This window comes from Zootermopsis nevadensis, unplaced genomic scaffold (genome assembly GCF_977971745.1).
Source record: "Zootermopsis nevadensis isolate Lab colony 2312 unplaced genomic scaffold, Znev_1.0 Znev_ptg000028l, whole genome shotgun sequence".
NCBI lineage: Eukaryota > Metazoa > Arthropoda > Insecta > Blattodea > Termopsidae > Zootermopsis > Zootermopsis nevadensis.
The window spans coordinates 14,446,490-14,471,640 of record NW_028259160.1 but is presented as its reverse complement, the minus strand read 5'-3'; the positions used below and the strand labels follow the sequence as shown (position 1 = coordinate 14,471,640).

The window sequence follows — 25,151 nt, the reverse complement described above, 5'->3', positions numbered from 1 at the left end:
GTTAATCGCCAGCGGGAATATCAGACGTGCTACATGATCACAAAAGCGAAACGATAAATTTAAATTCTTACATTGTCGCTGCACATTAACAACACTCCTCAGAGTTGCCACCAAGTCGCCTATTCGCATTACAGTACATAATCGACGTAATTTCAAATATGCTTCTGAATTAGAAGAATCAATATTTAAATATTAGCATTCAATTTTCTTGATGATATTTCCACTTCCCACTTCTAGTACTATAGCTAACCACACTCTCATTGTACGTTTATATTGTATTAAAGAGGCAACAGGGATAAAGGTTTATTAAATGTGTCTACAAGTCTGGCTTTTGGCGCCAAGTCCACGACTTTCTTTGCAGAAGGCACAGACAGGAGAGAATACGTGCCTAATTATTATAAATACTGCTTTTCGCCGTCTTCTTCCAAAGACTGACTGATACAAAAAAACATTTGTGGTCAGTAATTAACTAACTCCATGAAATTCTTCTTATTTAGCCAACTAGCTAGTAAAAAGATCTTACTTTTATGAAATCCTAAAGTTCATTATCGAGTCCACAAGAGCCCGTCGTCGGTTCCTATTTTGAACCAGATTAATCCAATCCACGCCTTCCAATCTCACTCTCCTAAGATCCATATGATCTTAAGATCAATATGTTACGAAATGTTCATGAGAATTTCTTTTTAAAACGATCTTCACACCTGTTTATTTATTATTATTATTTAGTGTTCTGTCTGACGACAGGTCCATATGAACAGGATCCTTCCATCCTTTTCTCGGACTGGGACCTGTTCATATACGTTCTTGGCAGATGATCCAGAAGTGGTTTGCCATTGCCTTCTTCTATGTGTGAATGGAGTAATTGTTGGGATGCGACGGAGAAACCGGGGAAGCCCCCCGGAGGAAAACTCCGTGTTGCCTAGACCACGGCCTTGCCCAACACAAGTTATAAATTCGGGCGCCTCCGGGAATCGAACCCGAGACCCCAGGATTACAAGGCCAGCGTTCTAACCGCTAGACCACCTCATCTTATTTTTATTTAGTGTTCTGTCTGACGACAGGTCCATATGAACAGGATCCTTCCATCCTTTTCTCGGACTGGGACCTGTTCATATACGTTCTTGGCAGATGATCCAGAAGTGGTTTGCCATTGCCTTCTTCTGTGTGTGAATGGAGTAATTGTTGGAATGCCACGGAGAAACCTGGGAAGCCCCCGGAGGAAAACTACGTGTTGCCTAGACCACGGCCTTGCCCAACACAAGTTATAAATTCGGGCACCGCCGGGAATCGAACCCGAGACCCCAGGATTACAGGGCCAGCGTTCTAACCGCTAGACCACCTCATCTTATTTTTATTTAGTGTTCTGTCTGACGACAGGTCCATATGAACAGGATCCTTCCATCCTTTTCTCGGACTGGGACCTGTTCATATACGTTCTTGGCAGATGATCCAGAAGTGGTTTGCCATTGCCTTCTTCTGTGTGTGAATGGAGTAATTGTTGGGATGCCACGGAGGAAAACTCCGTGTTGCCTAGACCACGGCCTTGCCCAACACAAGTTATAAATTCGGGCAACGCCGGGAATCGAACCCGAGACCCCAGGATTACAAGGCCAGCGTGGCTGGCACTCTCACCTGTTACATTGTTTAAACGAATGTTATTTGATATTGCAATTGTTTAGAAAAGTTACACGCTGTAGCTGTGTATCGAGAATGGGATAATGCCGGCCAGCCTATCCTCGCCCTAAATTTCTAAAATATTATAATTTGATCAAAGTTTATGGCTGAATGAGAGGACGTGAACCCCAAATGTTGTTTGCCGTTTAATTGTGATTTCTATATTTACACTGCAATCCGTAGTATGACAGTGTCGAATCACAGAAGATTTATCAGAAACAGCTCAAAACGGAAACGTTACATGCTGTAGGACAACCTACAATTAGTTTATCACGAAAATCGTATTTGAGACGCGTTTTAAATATAGGCCTACAGTATATTTAAGGAAGTACACAGAGAAAACACCTTGATGAATATGGAGCCCGATGTCTTACTTCTGATTAGCTTAAAAGAGGTACTAATACATGACTTGAAGGTTTGGTTGCCAACTTACCCATGCCGAAATTCATACTCGTGATTATCCAATCTCTTCCTAACCTTCGCAGGCCTCTTTGTCCTCGGGGCATCTAGCCCGGTCAGTTGGCATCCGCTTCACATGTTCATTCCAATTTTGACGGCATTTTCCATTTTCGTGAATCATTTGATCTTTCTCCATTCAAAAATCAGTCTCTTCTTGTTGATCTCACGATCTCAGGATCTCCTTCGTGCCTCCTCGGCGTCCCTTTCATTATCTCTGTTAAAACAGAATGGAATTTTTGAGTTAAACAAACGAAATGAAATCTTGAAAAAAAAATTAGTCATCAACACCAACATTACATATACAAATACCAACAGCCAAACAGAGATGGGAAAAACAAGTCTTTTGAGTAATTAAACATATTCAGTGAACTGAGTCATGACTGCAAAGCAAAAGAGATAGTCACGCCTAGGATTGCTAGTGAGTGAATGACTGCTCACGGACGATCAAGTCATCGAACTGAAAACGAGACAAATCATCAACAAGAAACTTAGCGGAGTGGAAAGTGACTGAGTCTCTAACGTCATGTTTTATAATTCAAATCCAAAATAAAATGTGGCTTCAAGCTTATTTCAAAAGTAAAATATCGATGTTGGCCTTCTGCTTTGTTAAGCAGTATGGTCTTATAGGCAGATAGCAACGGTTCTGAGGAACATACTGCCTTTATCTTTAGGCCTTTATAATCTGAATTCAGTCATAACCAACTCTAATATTTTTGAGTAAAAGTTGAAGCTTAGTTTACCAGTCAGACCAAATAATTCATATACCCATGGAATGTTACTGAGGAAGAATTCGTAGTTCATAGTAATAAGCCTAAATAAATAAAAACTCAGAAAATCATTCATCATTAAGTAAAGTATAGGTTTCTTGCTGCAATTATTCTTCCCCTGTACAAAACTGAAAATATAACTCGAAACAATTTTTGCTGGTCCTAGATTTGTAAGCTATTTTAATTATGAAAACACAAACTGAAAGCTTTGCATTTCACTTTCATAGTCCTAAATGGTTAAGAATTCTTATTGTTATATGTCATTGTCATAGATTACTACTGTTCGTGGCTTCCGAAGTGTATTTCTTAACACCATAAAGTACGTAAATAAATGTATATTCAAACCATTTTATTTTTCAAATAGCCTACGTATCTCCTTACAGTCACTGAACTACTGTCATAAGTAAGTAATCAAATAATGTGCATTTAAAGTAGAAAGTAAATTATTTTTTAGTTAAATATTCATTAAATAAAAAATATCCACAATCAAGAGTCACAGAACTTGAAGAGAAACTTATATAAAGCAGAAATTACTGGTGCTAGGGTAAAGGGACTTAAGTCCTAAAATTCCAACAGAAGAATGATGCTATTTTGTAGCCTATATTTCATATTATCTGCACTTTGTATACTTTGATTTCTCCCTGCCAATCATTCTACAAATGCTCCATTATCTTATATTATTATCCATATATTCACAGACTGGTACAAGAAACATTTCATTGAAGTGCGAAGGGATTCAAGTCTCCTCGTCACTAAAACAATAAAAAGGTATTTATATGGACATACAGAGAGGTGGAAGGTAGGTAGATAGGAAAGCAAGCATGCAAGAAAACTTCTATTGCTTACATCTAGTGACTAAGAACTAAAACATGGCTTATCACCAACTTCTACTAGCGAATGGTAAAAATAAGTATTGATGTCTAGTTTGCTTCAAAAATTGGAATGGCTGTTTCTAAACTCAGTCTGATTGTGCAGTGTATACATAAATGAAAAATACTAGTCTGGCTAGTGGTAAGCCACCAGAATACTAAAATAGGAGGAATACAAAGTAAATGTTTTACTAAACAACACAAAAATGGCATATTATCATTATTATTAAAAGTACCTTGTCATTGTAAGATATGAGGTTTTCACAGCGGTGAGTATGAAGATTTCTGTCTTCTGGGTTGTTGCGCTGTGTAGTCTGGTCGATGTTAACCAACGTTTCAGAGGTCATACTGCCTCCGTCATCAGGGCGATGAATACGCTCCTATAAACCTATCCCCACTCACCCTACTGGCATATTCATCGCCCTGATAACGGAGGCAGTATAACCTCTGAAACGTTGGTTAACATCGACCAGACTACACAGCGCAACAACCCAGAAGACAGAAATCTTCATACTCTGATGACGGAGGCAGTATGACCTCAGAAACGTTGGTTAACATCGACCAGACTACACAGCGCAACAACCCAGGAGACAGAAATCTTCATACTAAGAATCGCCCTGATGACGGAGGCAGTATGACCTCTGAAACGTTGGTTAACATCTACCAGACTACACAGCGCAACAACCCAGAAGACAGAAATATTCATACTAAGAATCGCCCTGATGACGGAGGCAGTATGACCTCTGAAACGTTGGTTAACATCTACCAGACTACACAGCGCAACAACCCAGAAGACAGAAATATTCATACTAAGAATCGCCCTGATGACGGAGGCAGTATGACCTCTGAAACGTTGGTTAACATCTACCAGACTACACAGCGCAACAACCCAGGAGACAGAAATCTTCATACTAAGAATCGCCCTGATGACGGAGGCAGTATGACCTCTGAAACGTTGGTTAACATCTACCAGACTACACAGCGCAACAACCCAGAAGACAGAAATCTTCATACCTTGTCATTGCTGTGTAACTGTTGGGGGATATAATGAGATTGAATTTCTGCACAAACTGGCTTCTCAACCAATATTTGCCACTGACATAAAATCGCACACAGATTCCTAGTTTTGGTTTTGCGCTAAGTTCTGTAACAACTTACTATAATCTTACATTTTAAATAATATTTATCTAAACATTAGGACAAATCCGTTACACTCATTATAAGAAACATAAATATCAGAAGCTTTTGTGTTGTTATCAAATGCAGTACTGAGGATGTAAAATTCAAACTTCATCAGTATCCAGTACTGTCTGATAACAATAATGTCTATTGGCTGGGGGTGAGATAAGCATGTATCTCCTCCAGTTACCATGTCTTCCTTTCTTCCCCTCCAAAGTGGAGACACTCAGCACATTTGACATTGAAGGTGAGTTACAAACTGTCACGCCAACAATTATGATTATTTATTTCAGTAATTACCACTGATTTATACTGAAGTCTTCATGTTAGACTGTCTCTACTTCATTATTTAAATTACATCATGCTGTTTGTGTTTCATCCTTTCAATATTTTTGGTAAACATCGAGTGATTACACCATAAATTACCTAAAATAGCAGCTGGTCTGTGAGTTTTAGATAAGGGCTGATTGGCTTTTTCTTCAGTCTTCTGATAGCATGTGCCGGTGTAGGTTCTTCGTAGTTCTCATGTAGCATAGGAGCCTTGCAGTTTATCATTTTTGCTAGGCTGCCTATGCCAATTATGGTGATCATTTCGTGCATGTAAATAATTATTTTTTCAAAATAGAGTACGTGATGACTATATAATTTTGAAAAAGTTGAATATCAGAAAACAATAACTATCATTAAAGTTAATGATATGAGCTATAAAACAAGTTGTAGCTGTGACATGAAATTTTTTGGTTAATTTATTCTCAATCTCAAAGAAACAATCATTTAAGACATACGCGGAGATTGAAATTTTATTTGTGATTTGTTTAAGTGTTTTGAACAGTGACAGTCAATTCAGTGACCTGAAGAATTTGATAGTATTATAAGCGCAACCACAACATAGACTGTGTCCTAATACCAATAAAATGACAGAACTGAAATGGAAAATAACAGTCGTGTCCATTATTTTTATGGTACAATTTATATCAGTGGAATGTATGAATAACACAACTGATAAAGGTAAGTTTCCATTTAACAGATCTCATTTAAGCTATTAGTACAAAGCGGCAGTTCTTAACGATGGCTGTGGAGCATTGATTCAAGGGGTGCAAGAAAACGGGACTTTCGGGAATAAATCTGACTTTTAATAATATATTTTTGTGAACTTCTATTAGGAATTTCTTTTCTCACTCTTCTACCAACTGTTTACATTATAGCACAATCAAAATATTTTCTTATTCCCTGTAAACATATGATCCAATATGTAAGTTCTGTACACATAATTTATATTATATTTCCTCTAGAGAAATGGGGGCTGAAAGTTGTTCGTAACTCAGCACTTTCTTAAATACATAAGTTAATGATGCCTTAGAGTGTTTCTCCATTCCTGTTTATGCTGTCATGGCAAGTGATGATTATTTGATAATATTATGAACTATAGCTGAGTGTAATTTCTGCAGTTGTTGGTTACAATCCTGTGCAAGGCACGAACGTTCACATTTATCAATCATCTTTATAATATCCCAAAATTTGGGGATTCTGTCATGGTCTAGACCAACATACAGACAATGCACAATGAATTTAGTGGCTGAGTGGCCAGAACCTCTGCTTCCTACTCAAGAAGTCCTGGCTTCAAAAATGAAACCCACTTTTGACATATTTTTCTTGGTTTTAATCAGTCCTCCTGGCAAAGGTCCAGAGAATGCCACGACCAATTACCTTCACATATTTTCCTATCATCACTCAGAAATCATCCTATTATTTGACAATACATAAGTAAGACAACAGAAAAACGATCAATAATAAACCAAGATTCAAACTGACAGAACTGGAAATGATTCCACAGATTAAGTAAATTCGAAAAATATGTGGAAAACACTAGTAGACATGACTGCTCCCATCATACAAAACATGGTTTAGATATGAGTCTAATTTGCAAGTATGCTGAAACGTCGGTAAACTCCTACCACACTACACGGCGATACAAGCCCACGAGAAGCTCAAATCCTACTATAAATAACCTCATTTATAGTTCATATTCCTCCAGTGTTACTAGTTTTATCAGTCAGCATCCTCTGATACAAGTACTTTTATTTACTTTAACAATGGAAGCTGATCATGGTTGACCCAAACAATGGGATCGCGGGTTCAAATCCTGCTTAGGGTACGAATATCTCATATATTCAACAAATATAAACACCCATGTCAACTAAAATGAAGAAGAAGACCAGCGGTGTCTAGAGCAGAGGTTCCCAAAGTGTGGGGCGCCCCCCCCTGAGGGGGGGCAGTGGTTTTCTGGGGGGGGGGGGCACGTTGTTTGTATGAAAAACTTTTTTTAACAAAATATTGATAAACATTTTTAACATCCTTTGCATGGTTGGGGCAGTTTAGTTGTCTTACAGTGCTGTATACTCATAGCTAAATTTTATGTCAAATCTGTTTGCTTGCACTTGTTCTGGAAGGGGGGCGTGAAATTTATGAAATGTATTAAGGTGGGCGCAAGGTATAAAAGTTTGGGAACCTCTGGTCTAGAGTAAAGACGCCATCTAGAGTCTATATTAAGAGAAACTTCAAGAGACGGATTGTTTGATAAATGATATTTCAGTACTGAAAAACTGCGTAACTATCCCTATGTAAGGAATGTTCGACTTTTTCCTAGGCAAACTCTTTCTTTTATAGCTTGGATCCGCGTCTTCTCCTCCTGCTGATGTGACCATTTTCATTGTTTCTCGGTTCGCGTATTTCATAGCTAGAGACAGGGCCCAATTCACCAATCAAAACCAACCCAACTAACGTCGTGGTCAGCACTCCTGCTTCGCATTCGGGGGAGGTCCCGGGTTCCAATCTCTTCGTGGAAACTGACTAACCTTACAGAGGTTTTTCGTGGTTTTCTCAGTCCCTACAGGAAAATTCCGGGATAATAACTTAAATTAGGCCATGACCGCTTCCTTCCGCATCCTTTCCTAATCATTATTCACTATGATTATCTCAATCGACGTTGTTAAAGTCTGAGCTACTGAAAAAGCGTCGATAAATAAACTATCAATAAAAACCAACTCATCACTCGATAATCGTTGTTAAATAGGTAATCAAAATCAAGGCCTTGATATGTTCTAAACTACTGTGATTTTAGCCAGAATAAATCGTTCTAAGCTCTACTGTGAAGTGGCCCATACTGTACAGTGGTTATGTGGGTCATTGATTTGCAGAACTTAAACTGGAGGGATATGGAGAAATTTGTTTTGTGTTGTGATGTTCGAGCTGTCATAACGAAGCTCGTGGGACTATTCATATGCTCGGCTGTACGTGACTTTCTTGTTAATCGTATCAACACAGCAGTAATTAACTTATTCATGCTTTTACACTGTGTATACACGAATCTGGCACCAACGATATACGTTACTTCTTCAAACAGCGTTCTTATTTCAAAAAGGAAGACAAACTGCCATATTTATTCGAAGTAAATTCTTAAAAGCTTTTAAGAATAAATTTGCTTTTCATCGTTTATCTCACTCGTTATTTGGCGCCACTCAAGGCCATGTCCTCTAATTTGTCTAATATGTCCACTCATTTGTTTGTTTGTTTGTTTGTATCAATGTCTTAGACATGACTATGTAACTACTGAACACTGATGTGATGATTTTCGAATTTCCCAGAACTTGGCCGTGGCTTTCACAACTATATGCCGAAGTAGCCAAACTACCCGACAAGCTAAATATCTAACGTAAATGGAACTCTCAAACATTTCCGGTAACTTCATAAGGTGACTCAAAATTAGCAACACGATTATCATTAACTCCCATTCGGGGCACATTCTTTAATCAGTTTTTGAAAATGTAAATATGCTATATATTGCTATTACTACAGGATTGTCATATTTGTAATTCTTGACTTATCTAATTCAAACTCTCCGGTAAACAATCTTCACTAAAACGTTGATAGTTTCTCGGCTTGTCAACAAATTTCACATTGAAGATGACTGTCTTCTGGGATGTTGCACCTGGTAGAAAACCGCCCGACGTTTCAGAGGTGCTTACTGTATCCATCATCACACCCCATTTCAGAAGACAGTCATACCCGTCGCTGTGAGAATCTGAAATCTCATCAAACATAACCTCTCATGAAGCCGAAAGATTCATAACCATCGTTATATAAATCCAGCAGTCGGCTCTATCCTGAGTCAGTTTAAATTACGTGCCGTATGAACAAACAAAGTCTACGTACGTAATTCTTACACAGCTAAACCATATCGCCATGTAACCAGCAAATTGATAAGAAAAAGTCACACTATCGATCTGCCAAACATGAGCAGCAAAAGCTCTTCAGATTCATGTAACACGGGGAAGTTGAGGTTAACACTCTAATCACGGTGTATAATTCGACCAACCGGAGTTGTGTTTGCTGATGTAATGAGAGCCGTACGAAATGCATGTTACTTTGCTTTGCTTCACGCACAGTAAACCGAAATAGTTGTAGATCGTTCGTGTTAACCACGTTAGCTCAGCTAACAAATAAACTATTCTGTCTTAGAATCGATCAAATAAAATGCATCGTTAGCCACAAACAGCCAGACAACTGTTGACCAGCTAGATGAGGCCCGAGCTCGCAGCGAGCGTATAGCCACATGAACCAAAATCAATCAAATCCATTCTTCCACATTTAGCGTACATTATCAGTAACAAAAATCTTTAAAAGTACGTTCAGTAGTGTCAAAGATGAAACATACGGACAAGATCTCCTCATTCGGGAGGTCCCGGGTTAAAATGTCAATTCAGAAACCGGCTATCATGACTGAGGTGTATCGTGGTTTTCCTCAATCTCTCCAAGTAAATACCAGGATAGTAAATTAAATTATGCTACAAACACTTCTTTTATATACTTCCCAGCTTATCATTCAATAATTCTATCATTAGAAGCTGCACAGACTGAGCTAGAGACAGCGTCGTTAAATTAACACATCTCTCCACTTTTTTAAATTTATGCTTTTCAAGCGAAGAACGTATAACCAACATGGTTAGAAAATAAAGTGCTTTTTCTAGGTAAATATATATTTCCTATAATGCAACATTTCTTTCTGGAATATTCTGGATCCATTTGAAATTTCAGTACCCAATGGTATACATTATGGCAATTATTTGCAATAAACATTTAATTCCAATAAATTAAGATAATTAATTGAAGTAATTAATATTTCTGTTGTAGATGACCAGTACCCACTGCAGGACTGCATGGACAGTTCTATCGCCGACTTCCCAGAAGATCTGTTTGACGCAAAAGAAAGGAGGAATGGAGCAATCATCTTTCATTTCCTCTTGGCACTCTACTGCTTCACAATGCTTGCAATAGTCTGCAATGACTACTTTCTGCCATCAGTGGACTGCATCTGTACAGGTTAGTTCTGATAAGTTACGAGATGCTGGAAGTATTTCAAATCTAGTACTGTTAGAACCTGGTGGTAATATCCGGCCCGAGTTCTGTTTACAGACTGGAGAGAAACAAGCTTATTGACAGTGGTGATTGCCTGCCTACCCAGTACAGCTGTCACGAATTTAAATGTGTATTCGCATATGATAAAGTTTAATACAATGTAAAACAAAATACTTCTCTCTCTTTTCAGAATAAAACAGAATAGAATTTATTTACGTTCCATTGAACCTTCATAGCTTAATCCAAGGACATACGTAGAACATGTCATAGCACAAATACAATACTTCTCTAGAGTGATTAACCCCACAACAAAGGATTTGTAACTGGAATACATTAACGTAAAAGCCTGTGTAGAAGAGCAAATATTGTATTTTAAAAACATTTGTGCTCCATTGGAATAAATCACTGAGATCTTATAAGCAGGAGAGAAATCTGAGAAAAGTTTTAGTTTAAATGCAACTTGTTATCAATAATGTTTTCAGATCTGAACCTTACACAAGATGTTGCTGGAGCGACATTTATGGCAATTGCCACATCATCACCAGAACTTTTTGTCAATATCATCGGAACATTCATCACCGAGTCAGACCTCGGGGTGGGCACAGTTGTAGGTTCTGCTGTGTTCAATACTTTGGGAGTGGCAGCATGTATTGGACTTGCAGCTTGTAAGGTAAGATCATTACATCAACATGAACTTTCATGCCACTATAATGAAACAGAGTTTTTAATTTTTCAAACTAGCAAATGCCACTTGTTTAAAATCAGATATAATAAACACATACTGCTTCATTAAATGATGGAGACAATAGCTTCAGGTCATAATACTCTCTGAACTATGGTAAGGAAAGTCATTAGAGTTCTTTTGTCAGACATGAAGGTGGAAGGAGTCTGATCGTGACCACTGAATACTACTGAGGTTAAAATTACATGGAACTTTAGTTTGTATTCTTTGCACAAAGTACCTAAAATTAACGTACAACATTGAGGTTGTTCGTAGTTGTCCATATGTTTCATCTCCAACACGGTGAATAATTAATTAAATAAAGGAAAAGTAAGTTCTGAATTTTTGTAGTGTGATTACATTTAGGACAATAGTTTTGGTTTAGATTTGTAACAAATGCACGTTAAAGCCAATGAAGTACGCAAATCCATGAAGCACAGATTTCAAAAATGCATTTTCTACATGTAATACACCTCTCTAACTTTGTTCGCTTTTTGAAGTGGCTGAACTCAAATCTACGCCATTTGAGAAAAGAAAGCATATACAATTTTCTTCAATCGGCATTCAGTAATTTTAATATTTTTTTCAATTAGACAGCATGAACTCTTCTAAAGTTATAAGTTCATATACTAGAAAATTTGAGGCTGTCATGACAGTTCAATGACATTTTGGACACTGATATACTGTGTCCATTTTCAAGGCAAAGTGACTATCCAGTGGCCCCTGAAAATGCTTATAGAAGTGAAAAGGCCAACAGGTGGTGGAAAGTACTTTGTCTGTCAACTGATGGCTATCAATACAGCCTGAATATATATGGTGTCATCATCCACAAATAGAATCCACATAAGTACTCATACATATTCATACTTGAATGTTGAGTGTTCATGTTATCTTTCAGGTTATTAACCTTGAATGGTGGCCATTGACACGTGACTGTAGCATCTACATTGTCACAATAGGAGTCTTGACTGCAGTAACTTTAGATGAGAAAGTTGACTGGTATGAGGCTCTCATACTAGTCCTTATGTACATTACATACTTCTTCATAATGTGGTCAAATGGGCACCTTATGAAATTAGCCAAGAAACTTGAAGTCAAAATTATTGGCAGTAAAACTGTTCTAAATGATCCAGGTAAGTTAGTATTTTGCTAGTTTATATAAATGATAACAAGTGTCCCTTAAAAAAACAATGCAATGTACCAAACTAACTGAACCTTCTGAATAAGAGGTTAGGACTCCTGCTTTGTATTCAGGTCCATGGTTCAAATGTGGAGCTTAAATACATGACTAAAGTTTCTCATGGTTTTCCTCCATATTGCCAGTCAAATGCCAGGATACTATCTTAAATTAGGCCACAATTACTTCCTTCCATATCCTCTCCAATTCATTACTCACTAGACATTCTAGCATTCAATGCTATATAATATGAGCTACTGACAGCATTGTTAAATAAAACACATAAATTAAATAAATGTCACAATTCCCCAGTTTGTGTTGCAGTGAAAGTCATTCATAATTTTTCTCTGAATACTGGGATAGTACCTGCAAACAGATCATGATTACCCCTTTCAAGCTTTATCTAGCCACCATTTATGATCATCATTCCACCACATCCAACACTATGAAATACCAGAGATGAAATAAGTGACAATTAATTGTTCCAATAGGATAGGACATTGCAGTATGACAAAAAAAAAGGCTTCTTATCTTTTACTCTTACTTAATTTTGTTGGAATGACTGAGATGGGCTGCATATGTATCATATATAGAGAAAAAAATGAAAACATAAAATATTCTGGTACAAAATCCTCAGAAGACAATTGTATAAATTTTAGGATCTTACTGAAACAGGTATTAAACTTTAGATTGTAATAAAACTGAATTTACATGACTGGGAATTACATCAAAGAATAACTCGAGACGGTAATGGACCTCTGCATTCCATAACATTGGCAATTTCTTGGAAAGTCTGAATCAGCATATCAGTTAATTTTACTACTACTACTACTATTACACTACTACTACTACTACTACTACTACTACTACTACTACTACCACTACCACTACTACTAATCAGTTTCAATTCTTTCAGAGAGTTCTGTATCAGAGGTTTATTCAAGTGTTGGCCCTGGAATATACCGCTGGTATCTTCATGGAGATTTCACTGTTAGCAACAATATAACTTCAGATGACACAGAAAAATCTCCTAAACGTAAAGGTAAATTTAATTTATTAAAACTCTTAGAACGTCAATAATTCTAGAAGAATGGTACTGAAGTTTCTTTTGCCCCACAGGTCGCTTAATGTGCCCACCAGCAGGTAGCGGACTAATAGAGAAAGTGTGGAATATATTTTCATGGCCAGTTTCACTCTTGGTTTTCATCAGTATTCCAGATTGTCGTAAAAATCATTTTCGTCACTTATATCCTCTCACATTCATTATGTGCATAGTATGGATAGGAACAGCATCATACCTCAATGCCTGGATGATGACAACTATAGGTATGTTATGTTTTTTCATTATTCTCATATAATCATGTTCACATATTTATAATTTTAAAAGTTTTCAACTTTTCCTCCTCATTTTCTGATACTTTCAATTATATATCCATCAATTTCCCTCTTCTTCTCATAATTTTTCAATCTTAATAATATTTCAATTCTTGCTCTTCATCTCCTTCTTTATTACTTTCCTTGCCTCCACCTCTTCCTCCTTGTCCACCATCTTATATTTACAATTCTAAATCCACCTATCCCTCTGTAGCTTCCTCTTATACTTTTTAGTCTTTTCTGGTCACTGAATAAAAATAAATATCCACTCCTGGTCTGGGATAAATTATGCTAAAGTTTATACAATAAATACGCTTACAAAACTGAGTCTGTTAGTAGTAATTTAGAGTGATAAAATAAAACAAGCCTGCTAATAAATAATTATTGTTGCATTCTTTAGGTAATACCTTTGGAGTTCCTGATTCTGTCATGGGACTCACTATGCTTGCAGCAGGTGGAAGTTTACCTGAAGCATTTTCTTCAATTATTATGGCACGGAAAGGTGGGTTATTTTACCATTATGTGAGGTTATGTAACATGCTACACTTGTGACAGGGGCTTGCTCTTTTATTACATCAACATCTTGTTAATTTATCTTATAAATGTCTTTGATATAATATTTCTTTATATTCCTAATTATTACTCTTTCCTAGAGAAGCAAATTATTTTAATGGATTTGGTCCTGTTCTTATCTACACAGATTACACATTTTAATGCCCGCACTCATCATACACTATGAACAATAAGAATGCATGAAGATAATCCTTCATTTCTTTATACATCTTCATGACAAGCATGTGAAACTTAATAAAATATGGGAAAACTTTACTATCACCAGGCTTAAAACCTTTACATCTCTCTGGTCTTCCTCTAGCTGTTCACTCTTGAAGGTTTATAATTCCATGTTATCCTCAGTCACCTGTTTTCACCAATTCCATCTATATGGCCTTTGCACTTCTTCCCATATGCAAATCGCTATATTAATGGCCTTAACTTTATCCTGAATACTCCTTTAACCACATATCCATATCCAGATTCTGATTCCTGCTGCTTTAATTCTCACTTTGTCTCCATTATCCTATGTCCTTGTTTCACAACCATATTTTGACTGGTTTAGCCATGTTTCCAACAATTTAAAATATGTAAACCTCAACATTATTTTATTAGAGTGTCTGTAAAAACTTCTTCCTAACCAGATATCTGGATTTTATTTTCCAAGTCTATCATGACATTTTGTTTTAATAAATTTGCTACTAATAGCAGTTCATCTAATCTCTCTGTGAATATAATTCAGAAGGAACAGTGATGCCAAGGGAGTAAATTAGAGAGATGAGAGCAATTTCTACCTAAACAATGAATATTTACCACTGCAAAGAAATGAAGGAAGAAAAGTGAGGAGGAACAGCAACACAGACCAAAAGCTATGCTTTATTATTCATCACGTGGTTTATCATATAATTTGAACACAGAAAAGGCATGGGAATTAGACTGAATGATTGCACTATAACTAATTCACATGCTTTAGACTGTAGTCGTCTTAGTGGTAACACCACGCAGTCACAGAGGTGGTTACCAACATTTTAAAGGAAGCTGGGATGTGGATGGATAATATAAAATGCACAGACTGGGCCAAGGCAAACAAGACTGACCAATCACAGCTTGGGGGGACAAAGCCTTTTTCAGGTCAATGAGAAAAAGGGAAAAGGAAAGTAATTGTCCAGAGTCGGTATAAAGGAAGACTGGAGTCAAGTAAATATATGTAAGCAAGCACCTGATCCTTCAGGAGAACATCCTGTGTTCATTCAGACTCACAGTTACAATGTATGCTATTTCCCATTTTGCAGGTATGGGAGCCATGGGGATCAGTTCCTCTGTTGGAGCCAATACTCTTAACATTCTTCTCTGTCTGGCGATGCCTTGGTTCATCAAATGCATTGTACAAATTGCCCAGACTGGAGATGCAAGCACCGGTTATGTCGAAATCATGTCAGAAGGAGTAACGTACAATTGTTTCTCTCTACTTGGCTGCGTTCTGCTGCTTTATGCTGTTATAGCTATGTTCAAATTCCAGCTTGGAAAATGGCTTGGCTTCACATGCGTCATCATGTACTTTATCTTCATCTCATTTTCAGTCCTCATTGAAATGAATGTATTCTTTTTTGTTAACAAGCCATTGTGTGTTGAAATATGAAAATAATAATTCATACTGACATTTCTTTATCTCACATTTTATTCTTTCCCACAGATTTCATTCTCAGTGAAATTTTATGTGGAGAACTGTATTTATTTTTGCACAGTGACCAGAAGAAAATGCTTCCTAATTCAGTTTCCTCCCTCTTATATTAATATTTCCCCATTTAACCTCTTCCCTCTGCCAACTGGAAGTTCTGTGAGTGAATGTGACTTGCATTACAATAGAAAATATTTCTCGCGCTCTGCAGACTTTAAAAACATTTCAGCTGACAATTTGAGACTTCAAAGAACATTTTATGCCATTTTACACCACAGCAAGGTTCAATGAATGGAAAAGATGATTACTTACAACATGCTACAAGACTGAGGTAAAAAAACTAGCTTAGGCTAACCAAACTTACAAGATACAGATTGACAGAGATGAATCTAAGACTAAAATCATAGAGGTTATGATAACTGTATGAAGTAAAGGGAGGAAGGGAACTGAAATGATTGGCATTTATAGAGTATATCAATGAGGAACATTAAAAACATGGGAAGAGCTGAAACTTGAAGATTGCTGGCCCGAATCAGAGGAGAGAAGTAGTTGAAACAACTAACTGACTGGACACCAATTGTTATTGGAAAGTGTAAAACAAAACATGGTTATTCAAGGAATTTGAAGAAATGGGTTTAGAACAATTGATTTTTATGGAATATGAGAACAGGAAACCAATAAAAAGGGAAACTCAGGATGAATAAGATAAGGATGGGTCTACAAATTCCATGTTTGCAAACTAATGCAAACTGTATTAACATTAATAGGTATAAATATGCAAATGTCAAATTTATTACTGTTTTTGTAGGAAAGGTTATGAGACGTGGTTCTGTTGTATTCCAAGAGAGAATAAGCTCAGAGCCAATTAAATCCACTCCACACTCTCCAATCCTATTTCTTCCAATTTTAATATTAATATCCTATCTATATCTACATCTTCCAGATGGTCTCTTCCCTTCAGTCTTTGAGTCTGAAAGCGAATTTAATCAGGTGTTCTCCTATGCACATAACTTTTTCAGTATCTTGTCCTTTTCTCATATATAAAATCAATTCTGTACATTGCAGTTTAAAGATTAAACTGGATAAGTAATTAAAAATAGCTAAGGCATTTTTCTAGAAAGAACACATCTAATCACATTCCTGTACAGACAATAATGAGGGGGCATTTAGACTAGTATCCCTGCCCACATACTGGGAGATTCACAAGAAAAAATGTGTTCAGTTCTATGAGGGTTGCCATAATAAGAAATACTACATACATGAAAAGACAGACTACTCCAACTTTGTAATCTAGTTTGAAATCATTGAAAAAGAAAGCGGCATAGAGAAGAAATAGCGTAGAAAAAAGGGAAACAGCACTGTATGCCATACCACCAGAATTGATCTGAATATAATGTTGGCCTTCAACTGCAGGTAGGAAAACACATTTGATCAGCCAAGGCAGTCCAAGACACAGCAAAATATCAAACGTGTTTGAACCAATAGAATTACTGATTCCCATGTTTCCATGACCTGTAACAGAATAATTAGAAATATGAATATTAAAATAATACATAAGTAGAATACTCAAAGGATAATCAACCTAAATAATTTCTGCATTATCTTACGTGGTGATGTACATGGCTGGATGTGTATACCTCTAACAACTTTCCAACAAACTAGTCAACTTTCATGAAATGCAGAAGAAAGTTATACCATTGGATATTACTCAGACACAATGATTACCATATTCTTTCTCTGAACAACTCCAACAGTTAAATTATGATTAATTTTATTAAGGTAGCTATTTAGTGTAGTATGCTAAAAACTTATGATAATATAAGTTTAAATAAATAGTTATTAACAGTAGCAATATGCTCCACAATTACAGAATTACATAAATAAAGTAGTTTGATTCCTGGCATTGATACTAATAACCTCAAAAATTAAATACTGAATACTCTAACAGAAGTTATGCACTTGATGCAAGACTCAAGGGAATGACAGTAGAATGTAGCAAATTACACTTTGTTTTGTCACACAGCAAAGCAAAATATGTATGTATCAACCTACTTCAGGGGCAGAGCATTAGGGTGTGGACAGGATTGAACTGGTTCTGGGTAGGGTCCAGTCCCAGAATCTTCAAAACTCTGTAATCTTAACCCTCAAGTTCCATATAAGATTGGGAATCTTTTACCATCTGAATCACTATCAGATTCTTATAAAGAGTTCTGTTCAATTGAGTTTGTTACTAATATACCAAACAGCAATTATTACGATTTACCTTGGTTGGTTACGATCATGCTTGAAACAGCTTCTGGTACACTCATCCCTGCAGCCAAGAATGTAAGACCCATTACAGAATCTGGAATCTTCAAAGTGTCTCCTACAAGGTAAAAGTCATATTTTATTACAGCTTCAGAGATAAAGTAAATTAAATCCAGGCCTGCACATAAAAATAACATAACCTCAAATCCTACAACATATTTTGTGTACAATCCCTACAAGATGTCCTGTAAGTTTACTTGGTATATCCTATGTCATTATACGGTAATAAATTGAGAATTAGCTTAGAGAATTAAGTCTGAAAACGAATTCTGATTCTTTAGAATTGATTTTAATCTGGGTCTGAACTATTTGTTACATTGGACAATGGAAGAGAAATTATCAGATAAATTTAATGAGGCCAGTCTTACCACAAATCTGTTGATAAATAAAGTAGTACAACTTTCAGGAAAGAAAAAGGTCTATACTAGAGGTGAATGTAATCTCAATGAATAAAACTGAAATTGTGTTGCTGTCTGACATGATACCAAACGTATGTTCACTATGAGGTTGCACCAAACCCTACTTTTCCATATTCTGGCCAAACACATTCATCATATCTCATAGCCACATATTTTTCAGTGATATTTTCCTAAAGTGTAACCTGCATATTCAGAAAGAGGTTATGACTATGCACATGTCTGAAAATAACTAAATATAAACACAATATTACAGACTAGCATATAAGATTACTTAAAGTGTTGTAGCACATTCAAGAAATTTACATTATGATGTACCCTGGGTCTTATAAATCTGTATTCTAGTATTCTGCATACCTATAACAGTTATCATCCATGCAATCAGATAGGAAGTTGTACCAATCCAAATGATACACATAAAGAAGGTCACCATGTAGAATCTCTTACAGAATTCTGAATGGCAATTTGGGATTGTTGCAGCCAACAATATGGCAAGTGGTCTAATAAGAAGCCACCACAATTTGCTGCAGCAGCTGTCATTCGATGGCCAACTACATAATCCAATTGTATGCTCTGAAACAGAATAATTAAGAACAACTGTTGCAATATGGTTTGTGAAAGAAGTAATGTAAAATTGTTCCCAGTAATAGATTATAGGCCATATGTAGTTTTCATGTTGGGTGGTGAGAGAAGTATTAACATATTAGTAAATCAGAATTACTTTTAAATATTAAGACTCACAAAAGTGCACTATTTACACTAATTCTGATACCTTTATTCAGATTTCTTTTCAGCCTGCTTCTGGAAGTCTAAGTATATGACCTAATTAATAACTTGGGAAAAATTACAATGTTAGTGTGCCAATGTAAGATTACTAATTGGACTGATATTAATTCTCGTTCAAGACAAACTCAAATACTTTATTAATTTTATACATTCTTTTGCAGAGTAATCTGAGTCATGAGTACTGACATTTTTTTGTCAGAACCAAACTTTTGTGATTCACTGCTAAAACTTATAAGAGAAAGGAGTTTTCCAAATTCAATAACTCCAGATACACTAAAAGAACCTTAACATTTGATCTTATTCTTTTTCTTTCTTTCCTTCATTTTGAGAGAGGGGTGTTTACAAACTTTCTTGTGCAATGTCCATTTTATGTCTGCTGCTTTTAATTTAATTTAAAATTCTGGCAGTATATCGGGGAGTATTTTGAATAAAAATATTTAGGATAACACTTTAGTTCAGTCCATCAGAACTTCTTATTAACATTAGGTTACTTTCCTTTAACAAATAATATTTTACTTAAAATGTACACCTATATCATAATTAAACTTAGTTGTATTTGTATCAGGCACATATTTTTCTCCTTATATGATGAACTAATTTTGAGAAATTTTATAATATTAAATGGAGCATAGAAGTGGCTGCATCTTTCCAGTCTTATACACTGTTATGCTGGAAGAAGGGAAGACGTGATTCATCTATATATAATTTAATGAAGCTATATTTTACCACAGTTTTACCCCTAATATTCTACATTCCATCAACTGGCATACAATTTTATAATTCCTTACCTGGAATTTCCTTGTCAATGGTAATGATAGTATTCTCCATACTTTCTACATCTCCATTATGTTTTGCATATCCATTCTCTGAAAAAAGAAACATAAATCTGAAACACGGGGATCACCATACAGTGCTAATATATTGACTGATCTTTGTACTAAAAGAGACAAACAAAAAGCATATTCAGCAACCAATTGACCTTATAGGTCTTTTGAGACATTCAACACACCTATAACTTCATTATGCAGAATGGTTTTGAAATGTACACCATTAACTGGACACACAGGGCTATAGAGCCAATGATGATGATGATATAATAATGCAAAACAGAGATAATATAAATATTCAAGGACACACTTTGTTACAGTCTTACAGAGGTAGGCTCCATTGCAGGATGGCAACACTGGACACTTCATCAGCAATAAATGATGGTTATAGAAAGCATTGGCTAAATAATGGTCCAGTGGTGTTACATAGTATTCTGAAAATAAAATAATGAAATACCCATATGCCCTTGTTCACTTCATGCGTTATATTTATTTTTGCCATAACAATTTCAGATTGAAATATAGGAAAAATAAAAGACATTTACTTTTTTGAAATGCATGTAAACAATGTGTAGGAATTTTCATTCTGAATTATATTTGTCAACATGCTTAGTAATAATTAACAGTCACAAAATGAGATAATGAGATCCCCTGCAAAAAGAAGAGAGATAATTCTGTTTAAAACATAACATCCCTTTGCCCGTAACTTAATAGGTTGCTGTGGTAAAGTATTCATTTTATATTCTGCTTACCATGTACTTGGTGAGTGACTTCAAAAGTAACGAGTTTGCTCCCATGCACATACTGTGCAATTAAAGGGCTTGTCTCTGTCATGATAGCATTTCCAGGTATCTGTTTATAACCATGTCGATGCTGTTTGCAGCAGCTTCCACTTAACCAATGCCCAATTTCCACATAGTAATACATAGCTGAAGCAATAAACATACATTTCAGGTTTCTTGCTCAGCAGAAATAGTAACAAAGTCTTCAAATGTGTAATCATGATTAAACAAAATAAACAAAAATGAACTGCAGTGTACATATGCAATGAAAAAGTTCCCAAGAGCATTCTTGTCATTCAGTTAAGAATCTTTTATTTTTTTGCCTTTTTTCTGAAAATTACAGATTAAAATATACAGAATTACAAAAATATGTGTTGTTCTGTACTACTAAAATGGATCTGAATGAAATATGTTGTGAGGGTGTGGAATGAATTCAACAGTCTCAGAAGAGGGTCAAATGTTGGGATCTTGTACAAAGCTGAGAGTTCCATAAAATTAGTTAATTAGTTCTCTTCATAATTTTCGAAATATGATATTATACCATAGTAAATAATATGGTTCACTTATATTCAACAATTATGTTCATTCTTTAGTAACATTATTAAAAGATATTAACATATAAGGTTTAATCTGAAAATATGTTACACATCTTAACAACACCTTCAAGAGTCACAGCCAGATGAAGACTTCATGACGCCTAAGTTATGATAAACATAAGACCAATATAAAAATTAATAAAAATACAAAGCATTATTAATAAACACTGTTAAAGAAGTTTATTTGAATACACCGCCACTTTTATAAAAAGGAATCTTGGGAAATAGGTTACTTTAATGTAAAGTCACCTTAGAAGGGTTCAGAATTTCAGGTATAAAGTGACAGTGATGAGCTTTATTATACTACCTCCAGAAATTTAAAATGAGGAGGAGGAATGGCATGAGTCCAGTAACCTGTTTCTGTATTTCTAAGTGGTCACTCTTTGGAATCTTTCATGAAAATCATTTTACATTACATTTAACATCTGTCAACACCTCCTTCAGAAATACTGATTCCAATGGCACACAGTAAGCATGAAATATTACATAACTTAATTTGAAGAAATAGAAATGAAATTTAATTACCAGAAATGAAGATCTGATATAAATAACCTACAACACATAAAGGCAAAGTTCTCTGTAAATTAAGCGAAAGCTCCAGTCAGCACTGGACAGATATTAACTGTCAAATTCATGTACCGACTGCATTTACCCCCAGAAAACATATTTGACAAGATGCTTGATGAGATATATTATTTATATATATATATTATATATATATATATATATATATATTATTCTGGGTGTGGTGGTTCTTGTGGTGCAGTTGAATATATTAATAACTGCAATGATACTTAATGGAAATGTAATCAGTTTCTCAAACAAAAATTATATAATAGCCTTAAAGGCAGACAAAACAAGTCTGTAACACCAATAACATCTATGCATGCATGTGTGTATGTGTATTATGTAGATTTTGTGACCTAACTAGCCTTTAACCCTTTACCAAACAAAGTTCACCTACTATTTATAATTTGGATCCTATCTCAAAGACAACATATCGCATCTTCATTACAGTGATCAGTCAGTTAATGTTGTTTATAAAAACAAATATAATTTAAGCTGGAAACCACATTAAACCAATAAATACAATCTGTGTGGCAAAATATACAGTTACTGATTGTTAATGAAGGCTACTGAGAGCTAAACTCAATGAATGAGTGTATGTTTATATATCAAGCTTCACAGGTGTCATGCATATGTTCTTACCTAATATGTACAAAGAGTACAGCAGTACAAGAATGAGGGCTTCATACCACTCAATACGGTCATCCCACAGTGCTGCTATCAGAGCTATAACTGCAACACTATAAATTCCACAGTCTCGGGACAATGATCTCCAATTCACCTTAATCACCTGTAAAAATTATTGTCATTACTTTCTATTCTTAGTTTCTCAGCTTAAGTGATGAACACAAACTAAGGCCATTTGACAACAGAGTGTTGAAGAGTCTTCTTCTTAGCAAGACATTTCCATTTTATGTAGGTCATCTGTGGAGAGGAGTATATTTGGATTTAAGATTGAGGAAAGTAAATGGAAAAAATAACTTATTTACGAGTTTCGTAATATGTGCTATTAATGAGATGCTTTTAAGGAGGTCAAACTGATAACACCACAAATGTGGATTACATGATTTTAATTTATTATCAAAAATTTCCAATACAATATAATTGTTGTCCAAAAATTGACCACTTCATGTGAACAATAAAATATGGCACAGCTATACTTGTCATTGTATTTGAATAGCTACGTGAGAAATGTTTATAACAAAAATTAGATTTCAATAACACATGTGTACAAATTCTTTATGTGATGATAATGATCTTTACTTAATAACTTTTAACATCGACAAAAACATACATTAAAACAAAAGGAAGAAACTTGCCTGCTTCGCAAAGAGCCCACAGCAAGCTGGTACAGCAAGTACATTGAAAACAGCACTCCCAACAACAGTGCCCACACCAATGTCTCCTTCTGTGATGAATGTGCCGACCACATTGATAAAGAGATCAGGGCTTGACACTACTGCTGCCATGAAGGTGGCACCTGCCACATCTTCTGACATGTTCATATCTTTAAAGCATATAATTCAGTAACTGTAAGTAATTTTAAGTTCTAAAATGGAAGTAATAAACATGGAAGCACTAATGTATTATTAGCAAGAGTAGGCAAGGCAAGTTGAATAGCAGCCTGCTCTTCTGCTCCGCCAATCAGCATCATCAAATCCAACTTGTCACTTATTGCCTGCCCTATATATGGCTTCCAAAAATGCTCAACCACTACACATTTAACCTGAAGATGGCAACTGCAATACTTCCCAAAACTTTGAATAATTCTCAACATTTGACATGGGTCAACCCCAAAAGCCAAAGTTACACATTAAATATTATAACAGCAAGAAAATCTGACTGGAATTAACACAATAATAAATAATGATTACATAATAAAATGCCTAATGAAGATTAAAAATAGGATCTGTAGTAGTATATTCTTAGCATTACAGTGCATGAGAGGTGGGAGTGAAAAAAAATCTCACGTCATAAACTTACAGTTCTGCCTCCCTCCGCGAAACAGACCATCTTGTCTCATTCCAACTTCACTTGCAATTGTAACACTGAGATCAAGTAATTGTATCTTGAAGGAAAGTTGTGCGCTTACGTTTACACATTTTCTGAATGCAAGGAACAAAGTAGTCATCGCAAAGCACACCAAGACACATGAAAAGGTAGCAACAGATGATTGCATGGATGGCCACTGCCCCTGCTTGCCGCTGCTCTGGGGTGAACAGGTCTGGTGGGAAATCGTTTATTGCAGGAGGAGTGCAGTTCTGAGCAGCACCTAATGTAGCAATGTCTTCTGAGTGCCATAGCAACTGGCGACCTGAATGAAAAAGACATAATTAGTTCCAAGCTTTATCTGTAAGTAATTCTTCCATATAAATAAGAATGCTGGACAATAACAGACAATAATAGGAGGAAGGCTAAATGTATTATAAAGTATCTTCTTACACAGGAACATGAACACTCCATGATCAAAAGAAGGGCGAAGTTTAGAAAGTAATTGTAAATTAATAATACGTATTCCTCAAACCCTCGGACTGATCTTGTCATGAACCTGAGGTGACATTGATCCATAGTCACCAAATATTAAAGTTGTTTAATTGGACATGGCCAAACAATTTGTGCTTTGTGCCAATTTTATTTTGAATGAAACTCTTCTGAACACAAGATCTTTTAAATAACAGCCAATTCTATGGAAGATTCCATCTTAGCCCAGTGTTGTGTACTCAGGCCTCATGGCTTGTGGGACTGGGAATGCAAATGTGGGAGGGAGAGGGGCATGCTAACAGGGGCAGAGGTCACCTGCAGTATGCCTGGGAAAGGAGAGCACAAGTAGCAAGGCAACTAGTAAGGACTCAAGTTGAGTAAAAATAAAACACTTTTCTAGAATTATCAATAATTTAACATACTCTTTTGTAAAGTATATATAACATGTGCAGAAATATGGCAATCAGTCTTTGGTGGTATAGGAGTTAGTTTACTAGCCTAGTAATCAAAAGATTTTTGTGAGA

General features: G+C 35.8%; 3 protein-coding genes across 8 annotated transcripts in view; 1 reads left to right on the top strand and 2 right to left on the bottom strand.

The window, feature by feature from the left end:
• LOC110832766 (calcitonin gene-related peptide type 1 receptor) overlaps positions 1-2,246 on the bottom strand; it is a 36,955-nt gene extending 34,709 nt beyond the window's left edge. The window contains exon 1 of one of the 2 annotated variants that reach the window (XM_087357692.1): positions 2,108-2,246. The gene's annotated coding sequence lies outside the window, so the exon portion shown is untranslated. The remainder of the gene's footprint in view (positions 1-2,107) is intronic. The other variant, XM_087357696.1, reaches the window with a different exon arrangement.
• The window catches only part of LOC110832863 (sodium/potassium/calcium exchanger 4), a 40,938-nt gene continuing 17,998 nt past the window's right edge, over positions 2,212-25,151 (bottom strand). For 2 of the 5 annotated variants that reach the window (XM_022070274.2, XM_087357684.1), the window contains exons 2-9: positions 24,239-24,460; positions 23,466-23,653; positions 22,789-22,936; positions 20,954-21,130; positions 20,163-20,240; positions 18,946-19,161; positions 18,129-18,230; positions 16,636-17,377 (exon numbers count right to left, since the gene is read on the bottom strand). In XM_022070274.2, coding sequence (XP_021925966.1) covers positions 17,037-17,377; positions 18,129-18,230; positions 18,946-19,161; positions 20,163-20,240; positions 20,954-21,130; positions 22,789-22,936; positions 23,466-23,653; positions 24,239-24,460 — 1,472 coding nt within the window. In that variant the 3' untranslated portion in view covers positions 16,636-17,036. Of the gene's footprint in view, positions 2,348-16,635; positions 17,378-18,128; positions 18,231-18,945; positions 19,162-20,162; positions 20,241-20,953; positions 21,131-22,788; positions 22,937-23,465; positions 23,654-24,129; positions 24,461-24,588; positions 24,855-25,151 lie in introns of those variants that run through there. The other 3 variants (XM_087357682.1, XM_022070276.2, XM_022070278.2) reach the window with 3 other exon arrangements.
• On the top strand, positions 5,409-15,855 carry LOC110832864 (sodium/potassium/calcium exchanger 4). The gene is made up of 8 exons (XM_022070280.2): positions 5,409-5,956; positions 10,139-10,327; positions 10,846-11,033; positions 11,983-12,217; positions 13,178-13,303; positions 13,381-13,587; positions 14,036-14,137; positions 15,480-15,855. Exons 1-8 carry the CDS (start codon positions 5,863-5,865, stop codon positions 15,824-15,826), a joined length of 1,488 nt encoding a protein of 495 aa, XP_021925972.1. The 5' UTR covers positions 5,409-5,862; the 3' UTR covers positions 15,827-15,855.